Source organism: Anarhichas minor, unplaced genomic scaffold (genome assembly GCF_050575085.1).
Source record: "Anarhichas minor isolate MPS153535 unplaced genomic scaffold, ASM5057508v1 ptg000050l, whole genome shotgun sequence".
In the NCBI taxonomy this organism is placed as follows: Eukaryota; Metazoa; Chordata; class Actinopteri; order Perciformes; family Anarhichadidae; genus Anarhichas; species Anarhichas minor.
In genome coordinates, this window is record NW_027466496.1 from 2,102,402 (window position 1) to 2,112,229 (window position 9,828).

Sequence of the window (9,828 nt, forward strand, 5' to 3'; positions counted from 1 at the left end):
GATCAAAATATCACCTCATTCAATAATGATTTGGTCAAATAGATGGCGCTTTTGACTTGGTGTAGCACACGTCAGTTCACAATAATAAGTGTACACGTACTAAAGGCGTCCCCATTAGGCCACTGCATTAACACTTTTCTACAACTTCACATTATCAAAACAGTCACATATATCGTCTCTTATGTATATTCATATGCTGCAATGACCACAAGGAATAGTATACAAAGGGCTGTTTAATTGCTGAAAGTTGTTAAAGAAATGTTGAATTAAACTTGTGTTGAATAAGAGATGCTTTAATAGAACCGTGATGTACTTTATATTGACACAAAGGCACATTTCTATTATAGCACCAAGGCTGATACGTCAGATGCATGCTTTCATCGTGCAACCATAAAAACTATCCGTGCACAGATGTCAGTAAGCAGTACTGTATCTCGTTTCTATGGTGACAGCATGTGTAATACTGATATACATAATCATATCTATGGAATTGACAGTCCTTGTCCAGGAACAGCAGCAAATTAACCAAAAGTAACTGGCACAATGGTAGACCACAGTAAATGTACACACATACAAGTCATGAGACTGGCACAATACCACCGAATCAATGAGACCACTTTCTAGTCGTCACAATATTTCATACTTAAGGTACAAACCGCTCTGGGTCTACACAGGTTTATAACCAACACACACAGTTTGGCATTTCATTGAGTAATGAGTAAAACATTAGAGTGCATAGAGAAGCATGGGCGTCCATTAATATTAACAAAGCTACTTGGCTATTTGTACATAATTATGCTACTAGCAGCGCTGCAGCTATTCCACCGAGGATGTAAACATCGTATAGGGGGGGGGGTATATAGGGTATATATACCCTATGATATATATATATATATACCGAGTCACACCAGTTTCTCATAATTAAAAGATCCTCTTTGTTATCTTAATGCCTAAAAGCCGTTTACAAAACTATTGTAACTGCACACTCCGAATTAAAGAGCCTGCAGCCGACTAGTGTACACACAGTGCAATGTTTCAGTGATTACTTCTGAAACAATGAATGCTTAAATGTGTATTTTTAATACTTTCTTTAAAAAAAAAAAATCTTAAAAGTGCAATTCCCTGCCCATCAAGTTATATTTTCAACAATGGCGGAATGATTATGCTTGTTTCCTATTTCTAATATGCAGTAGCACTGAATAACAGCTAAAATGAACACACAATGCTAAGATCTAACTAAAGCTATTTTGACACTTAAAAATACACAGGTTGGTCATGAGTGTGGATGTATTGTGTGTTTGGGGTGGTTGTTTTGGACTAAGCTGCATGCTGGCATTTCCTTGAGGTGGTGAAATAAGGGTTTGAGTAAGGCAAGTGTAGGAAGGACTTTTGTCTAATTGTGTGATGATCTGCTTTATATGTGCAGCAGATGAGATGGGTCTGTTTCTGGGTTCTTCCTCATGTCATCAGATGGTACCTGCAGGCTTTGGGGCAGCATTGGCTTTGGGTGGACTCAGCTTCGTGGTATTGCAAAAGTCCACCAGCTGACCTGGTACTTCTGCCAACACGCTCTTTGCCAACGCTTCTCGGGGACCCTGAAGTGCAAAAGGAAGAGAAATAACATTTAAAAAAAAGATTTTGTCACTGATTTAATTGAATGAAGGGTTCATGAATGAGAAGTAGAACGTCATGCAGATGAAGACAGCTAAAGGGAAAATTCCAATCACTATATTTCAAGAGTTATTTTGTCACAATGCCACTTTTTCTGGCAACCTCCAGAGGAGTTGCTTGTACTTGTTGCATTTATAGATGGAGTGAGCAGCAACAGTGACAACAATACTATTGTTTTGTCACTTCCTCTTAGTTTTGTCTCGCTTCCACCCTATTCTCTTTGGAAAAGAGCTGAAGATGCAAGTCTTGATGACAGATTGTTGATTCTGGTGACTATAGTACTATGTACTACAGAACAATGGATTAATCTGCACAAAGTGCTTTTGAGCAGAGGAATTTTCCCTTTAATGTAAACAAGAATGTGTTTCTGAGATCGGTCACCAGTGCTTCATATCCTCACACAGAATGTATTGTACCATCTCTCTCACTCAGCACTGGTGGTGGATCTTTAGCAAAACAAAGTTGGAAAAGAATGAAAACATGAGGATAGCAATCACCACATGCGATGACTCGTGCAGGGAGGCGGTTATTCATATCGGCCAAGCACAGGCTAGGGTGGTGGTGAATTTTATGAAGAAATATTTGGGGTACCCCTATGAAGTATTTGGATCTTTGGGAGGCTTCAGTTTGAATATACTGAAGAAGGAGGCCACTTGCTGAGGTAGCTCGGCCAATACGCTTTGGGCAAGAGCCTGGCTGGGCGCCTGAAAAGAGATGAATACACAATGCACAGACGTAAGCTAAGTGAGGGCTGAGCTGATGGGCTGGGTTGCCTGGGTTTGGGCATGTATACTGGTTTTAGATCGGGACTATATATGTTATGTTTGGATTTGAAATTTTGAAGCCAGTTAAACCAAAAATGACGCAGTGAAATGCTCAGAAAAAAGTTTGAAAGGCATGCAGTTTTGTAAAGAAATGAATTGGCTTATTAAAGACATATTTCATGAAATTAAAGCAAACCCTATTCACAAACACATAGCTTCTATAAAAGCAATCAGTGCTATAAAAAGGGGATTTTTTTCCACTCCGACTTACATTTTGGAACTGCCGGTATGGCACGAACTGGACGATGTCTCGCATGGCAGTCTCGCCGGTCTGAGAGCGCAGACGTCCATCGTCTCCGTCCAGGAACTCCATGGCGCTGAAGTCGGCCCCGCCCACTCCGACGATGATGATGGACATGGGCAGACGAGAGGCGTTGACGATGGCGCTGCGCGTCTCATCCATGTCAGTGATCACTCCGTCAGTGATGATCAGCAGCACATAGTATTGCTTCGGGGAGACGGCAACAATAGAGGTAGTAGATCAATTATTAAATGGCTGAACTGTGTGCAAGTTTTGATAAAGCCCCAAATGCTTATTATTATAATAGTCTGACAGGATCAAGGTCTACTAGGACTCAAATCTAAACCTATTTGTTGTTAGTTTTGTGTTGCGTGTCTGAAGTAGATTGGAAGAGCTGTGAAGAACATGCAGAAACATAGAAATTCCTTGCTTTATAGTAAGATGAGACGCTTGAAACGCAAAATGTTTTAAACTAATGACGATTAATGTATTCAACTTTGGCATTACTTACGACTTTTAAGATGTTATTATTAATTTATTATACCTGAAATCAAGGGGTTCAGAGACTTCCACATATATTCAGCTATTGACAGGCATACAACTCAAGGTAATGCCTCTCCGGGGCATTAAATCTAGAAACCATGGGCCTGGCATCTGGAAATAGCTTGAACAGGCAATCACTGTGGTATCATCTAAAAACTCCTGTTGCTCTGGATCAAGCCATTTCCAAATCCTCTTGCACCATTTTGTAATGTGTGCACAAAGAATTTAAAAACGAGTACCTGTCCAATGTGGCACATCGGAATGTTTTCTGCAAGTGTTAATGAATTGTGCAACAGCCAGTGGGGGTGCAAGGGTAAATATGACTATTGGACTTTCTACTCAGGATGGTTTCAGCCAAAATACTAATAATGATGAACTGGAAGGTCAGTCTTCCTTTGCAAATCATTCATGGTTTCTTGCTACTTCATCTGTCAAATATGGAGTCTCTGTGCATGCAGACCTGTGAGCCTGTGATTTACTTATTACTCCAGTTAGAGAGAATGTCCTCATGCAAAGGTCCAGAACACCACAATAATCTAAGTGCGCTATGATTTAGTTCCATATTAACGTCTGACTGTCAAATCAAATAAAGAAGGTTCAATTGAATTATATCTCAACAATATTTATTGTCAGATTGCAAATTGAACTGGATGAATTATAAATAATACATACTCTAATAATAAATAAATGTTCTTCTCTCATTTCAAGTAAAATAAGGGCGGCATTTAAGAATAAAATAAATAACAGAAATCTTTTGAAAAATGTGAAATTCAGTGAAATTAATTGAACTGAATTGTCCTTGCAGCTTTAAATTCAGTTCATTCAGGTGTGAAGTGATATTATATTTTTTACATCTTTTAAAACGAGTAATTTCAGTGAACATGGACTTTATCTGTGGTTATTAAACCACTTGTTTCAGATCTATTCTCTCTGTTAACGTCATTGTTGGGAAGTGAATAAATGTGTTAGGATTCTGATCATATTGGGCTCTTAGATCGTTTATTTTCTGCGACTTCATTTCGGATGCGAGTGGCTACGTTTGCTCAAAAGATTTGTGCTTTTTCTCGTAGTGACGCTTCACATTACCGCTTTTAATAATCGTCACGTTCTCTGAACATATGAGACTTACTGGTTTTGAACTGACGTGGGAAGAATGAACATATAAGAGTCTGTCTATTCTTTGTTAAAGTGTCTGGTCTCGCTGTCAACTTTTCTCTTTTTGGAGAACGTCATGTGAAATAACTTCTGACTCACATATTATTCTCCTACTCTTCGTTCTCTCGCCCCGTCTCTCTCGTGTGTAAATCTCACTTGAGCCAGAAAACGTATTAGAATACACGTATTTGATTGGCTGAGCAGCATCACGTGATGGGATTGACATGCATGTAATTGGTCGTTGTGTTTCCTGCACTGCTGAACGAGTGCCGTAAAGGCTGGAAAAGATGTGCCGGTTAAAATAGAAGTGCTCCATTAAAATTGAATAATTCTCAATCATCTATCGGTTTTAGGTCCAGGGTCCGGATACAGCGCGCTCTGGGTCCGGATCCGGACTGCGGTCCGCCTACTAGTGACCCCTGATGTAAACAGGCAAATACTCACCGATGCAGTGGTCTGCTGGAGGGCTTGCTTAGCAAAGCAGGCTACATGGTTGATGATCGGGGAGAAGTTGGTGGGACCGTAGAGTTTGACCTGGGGCAGACACGCCCTGTAGGCCTCCACCACACCTTCAATGCCTACACACACACACACACAGTAGGGATCATGCTTGTGTCAACACACTACACATTGTCTACAATTGCATATGTAAAGAACTGTCTAAATGTACATTCTGTGCAATGATTTATATACATACCTGTACAAAAGGGATTTGCTGGGTTGAAGTTGAGAGGAAACTCATGGGAAACCTAAAGAAACACAACACCGTCAGATTTCAGTTCCTGTGTCAAACTACTGTATGACTTTTCAATCTGATTCAAACAGCAGTCGTATCTTTTTTGTGCGTTTCGTAGTTTTAATAAGTCTTACCTGCCATGTGGGAGGGGTTTGTGCTCCAAAGCCAAAGGCAGGAAACATCTTGTCACTGCACAGGAAGGAAAGAAACATCACTAGTACATTAGTGACAGATTATTATGTATATTAAAGGCAAACCATTCCAGCCATAAAGAAATGCAAGCTACGTTGCAAATACAGTTGTGTCATCGGGTCATCTCACGTTAGGAAAAGCTTTACATACAAATGATGGGGAACTTTGGTGACGTGGTATTTCTTCACATGACGTTTAGAGTGTGTTTCATGTGTCATACATACGTGTCATAGTCCTGGATGACGTTGCCCACAGACCAGATAGCAGAGAGGTACTCGTTGACCCCCTGAGGACTAATGTAATGCAGAGACTGAGGAGACCTGGGGTCCCCGTTGGAGCCTGTGAAGTCAATAGCCACCTGCAAAAAGCATTCAGGGAGCCGGCAGACATGCGGAGCTTATTAGTGGTCCACGAATACAAATTAATATGAGGCATGAATAGAGAAACCAAGACTTACAGTGAAGTTGATTTGACAGCCTCCCATAATATAATCTAGGAAGGTATACTCCTTCACCACCTGAAAGATAAAATATAAGTTTTATAAAAGAGTATTAGAGAGCATGCAATCTAATCACACAAGAGAACAATGCAACAGTCTATACCTGGCATATCTTCACGCTCACAACACCAGAGTTCTTGTAGCTTTTCTTCTTCTCTTTCTTTTTACTGTTGACACATTCAAACTCTGCCTGAGGACATAACAGAAAAGCGTGGGTGTGGATGCGTGAGGCGCCCTTAAAAGTGAAAGTTGTGTTTGAAATTTACATTTTATTTGGAACTACACTAGTCGGTGCTTTTAGCGAGACTAATTCACAAGGACTTTCCCCAAAACCCAAACTAATTACAATAACACCAAATATAAGTACAATAAGCAGCTCCAAGCTGCTTGATAATGTTGAAATAATGTTTGAAATATTGGCTGTTGCACATCCAAACAAACAATGTAAACACACACACACACACACACACACACACATACATACCGGAGACGTTCGTGATGCTTGCTGGAAGCGTGTCATTGTGGTCTCAAAGGCACCAATAAGATCGTGGGAGCCATCGTTGTCATAGTCATAACACTCAACCTGGAAAAAGGTGAAGAAAATATGATCCAAACTATCTGGACAGCAGTGATAGCAGTGGTATTTTTTATGAGTGAACATAGCTTATTAGTTGTTTTGTTAAACTAGAGATTTAGAAAACAGAAGAAACAAAAACATGCAAAAGTGAGATTCAGAACAGAACTCTTTGTAACACGCGTACTAGACAGCGTACTAGACAGACGACTGAAAGAGGAATGTGTGGTTTCAGACAAATCCGTTTCATGAGACGATCGTGTTGGATGAAGGAAACTTGGAGGGCCTGCGACTTTACTCAGGCATCGTCGTGTGTACCCCCCCCCACCCCCCCTCTACTCCATTCACAAACTTCACCCGTTAAGTGATGGCAGGATGAAAGAAGACAAACACTGTAACACACTGGGTAACTCACTTGTACTGTATGCTTGAAAACAGCTTCCTTCCTGACATGTGCGCTTCAGAAGTTCAAGAAATATATATCATCAAGCTAGTACTAAATACACTCCAACAATGCTTTGAGATATCTTAGAGAGACTATTCACGCCTTCCAGACGGGTTGTATTATGTCATGAGAGTGAAAACACAGAGTTCCACTCAACCACAAGGATCACGGTTAGGAAGTGTATTTCGGGTACCTTTATCGGTTTCTCCAGGTCTCCTCCGCAGAGAGACTGCAAGGGGATGCGAAAGGGTTTCCATGTTGGGTTCAAGTTGTTGTTCACCACCTGAAGACAGAATTCATGACAATCATACCGGTGCAGACTACTCCATCCAGAACTAATTTATATGGAACCGATGCAGATTCTTAAAAAGGCAACTGAAATCATATTTAGTTGTCGTTTCTGCAGTCAGAAATATTGTCCAGATGATTGTAAACCTATTGTTAATCTACTTTAACATTAAAAAGGGGAAAAGGGGATTAATTAGCTTAATCAGCGCACTTTTCCCTGGTCAATGTGTATTTGGCATGCGGCAGGAAAGGAATGAAAGGTTAATATGACAACGCTTGTTTAGGATTTGTAACTTTCTTTCCACAGCTCTCTGTCATTCGTACCTCGGTCCTGTGAGCGAGTTGCCATCCAGTTGCTGTCTGCTTGTAGAATTCCAGGTACGGGTCGGACTTCCCAAAGAAATCCTGTAAACAAATAAAGTAATGAAACACATCAATAAGTATAATGTGCCTGAATATTTAAAAATGAATAACAGCCTGTTATACTTCTAAAAGAATCACACTTACCTTGTTATCTAGTTTCCTTGCTTCAACTTCAAAGTTGGCCACCCGGCTATCTTTTATTTCTTCAGCACTGATCTGTGAAGAGAAGAGAAGATAAACAACAGAGGACAAAGCAAACAACACCGCCACCTTTCTCTCTGGCTCTCTCCATCACTCACTGTGATGGTCCCTTTTCCTGCAGGGGACTTGTTCTTCAAGACGAGTGGCCGGGTCAGTTTCTTACTGGACACAACCTAAAAGCAGATACAAGAGCAAGTTAACAAAAGAAGAAGAAGCAAAAGCAAAAGCAGTGGATGAGTGCAACACAGCGGCCTCCTAACCACGAGGCAAGCATGCAAAACAAGCAGGCAGAGTGAACATCTGGGGTCAGATTACACTGAGAGCCGAAACAGCAACTGTTTATCAGGGACGTTAGTTCTTGATGTGTAACAGTTGTGTTATTACAGCACACAATGTGTCCGGCACCCGTCTGACTGACAGTTTTACAGATCTGTCGATTACATTAATTAGAGTGTTAGTTGACTAAGAATTTCTTTGGTCGGAGACAGCCATAGTTACGTCAGTTTATAATGAATCTTTATACTGATTGGTTTACCAAAAATGTACAAACTTTGTTGGGTGAAACTTAAAGTAAGGAATTGAAACCTTCAACCCAACATGGAGCCAAACACTTACCTGGCCCAAGGTGCACTCCAGTTGCCCCAGGAAGTCGTCATCACTCAGGTCAACAGTTTTGTTGTCGATGTCGTAAATCCCAAACTTCAGTTTCTGCACTATTTCAAAGTAGTAGTCGATGACAAATTTCTTCGCAAACTTTGGGCAGAGGCAATTCTGGACTTTCTCTGTGCGGTCCACCTGTTGTGAAAGGTCGGATTGCTTTATGCTTCGCTACGTGCACACATTTAAACAGTAGAATGTATTGGCCCACATGCACTGATGAAACAGGAAATGGACATGATGTGACTGCTGCTGCTTTACACAACTGACTTTTCTATTTGGGGGTTAACGATTAACACTGCTCTGAGATTTTCTCTTACAGGTGCAGCAGTGACATAACTGCCGCACCTACGTAAAACCTATTATTTAAAATATCCCACATTATCTGTTTCTCAGAGCAGGGGAAGATGCTTAAGAATAATTGTTTTGCCTTTCAAACACCGACTGATTACAATGTGTTTGATGTTCAAAATTAAATCAAGCAGAATTAGGCAGCATGGTTATGATTAGGACAACAGTTCACTAATAGAAACTATAAATCTGTGAGCTCCCGGATGTTGAATGAATCCAGATCCAGACATCCTACTGACCTCATACCACTGGGATTCAGAGCTGCTCGTTTGAAGCACACACAGAGGGTCAGACTTGGAGCCGATGTCTTTATCCAGGAGATTCTCACAGGACACCGTCAGCTCCACCTTGGTCACACACTGGGTCGCCATGTCTGTCCACAGACTATCTGACTGGTAACGAGCTGGAGAAGGACACACAGAGAGGGACGTTACTGTGTGAACGTCACATGTTATTCAAATGCATTTCTTTAGGTCTGTGTAAAACAAGATTTAACAGCCTAGAAAGGTGTGTAACCGTTCAACACTGACGTTACCACTAGAAGGGAACTTCCATTAATACAATATTTTGTTTTGGGGGCGGTAACTTCACGCGAGGTGGCAACACTGTGACAAGGAGTGACGTTATGATAACGTACGTTACGGCACAAATATCAATTGTAGAGTTTTGACGCTTCAAATTGACGCTAAACACGCGGTGCCTCACGCCAACATGTGTGGTGAACCAGCAACCGTCTCGCGGGAAGTGTAACACAATACCTCAGCATTAATGAGGTTCAGCCGGAGGGAAAAAGCGGACGGGCTGACGTTACAATAAGAGAAAGTACAACGACGAACGCTAGCGAGCTAACCAGGCTGGTTATTGATAACTTAGTAAATTGATAAACAGCTGGTTTGGCTCGTTAACTTTCACCCAAATAGTAGTTAGTGATATAAATTCAAACTTACCGTTAAAAGTGTTTGGATTCACAATAGGAAAATACTTTGTTGGGTGGTTCTAGTTGCTCGACATGAACGTGACAGCTTAGCAGGATGGTTTCGCCCTCTCGAAGTGACGCAATGACGTGATATCTGGGCTCTCCTCCTCGA

The 9,828-nt window shown here is 41.1% G+C and overlaps 1 protein-coding gene across 5 annotated transcripts; it reads right to left on the reverse strand.

Moving 5' to 3' along the window:
- Positions 1-215: 215 nt before the first annotated feature.
- On the reverse strand, positions 216-9,828 carry LOC142971865 (copine-3-like). 5 transcript variants are annotated; one of them, XM_076112588.1, is made up of 18 exons: positions 9,688-9,828; positions 8,980-9,143; positions 8,348-8,527; positions 7,831-7,905; positions 7,676-7,747; positions 7,493-7,573; positions 7,074-7,163; positions 6,346-6,444; positions 5,965-6,051; positions 5,820-5,879; positions 5,587-5,720; positions 5,305-5,359; positions 5,132-5,183; positions 4,879-5,012; positions 2,707-2,943; positions 2,263-2,375; positions 2,072-2,117; positions 1,457-1,595 (listed from the first exon to the last, which is right to left on the reverse strand). In XM_076112588.1, the coding sequence occupies exons 2-16, from the start codon at positions 9,109-9,111 to the stop codon at positions 2,265-2,267; spliced, it is 1,599 nt and encodes a 532-aa protein (XP_075968703.1). In that variant the 5' UTR covers positions 9,112-9,143; positions 9,688-9,828; the 3' UTR covers positions 1,457-1,595; positions 2,072-2,117; positions 2,263-2,264. The 5 variants fall into 5 exon arrangements, 4 of the variants coding, with proteins under 4 accessions (XP_075968702.1, XP_075968700.1, XP_075968701.1 ...); XR_012959421.1 differs by lacking the exon at positions 2,072-2,117 and having other exon boundaries at positions 216-1,595; positions 2,169-2,375; XM_076112587.1 differs by lacking the exon at positions 2,072-2,117 and having other exon boundaries at positions 216-1,595.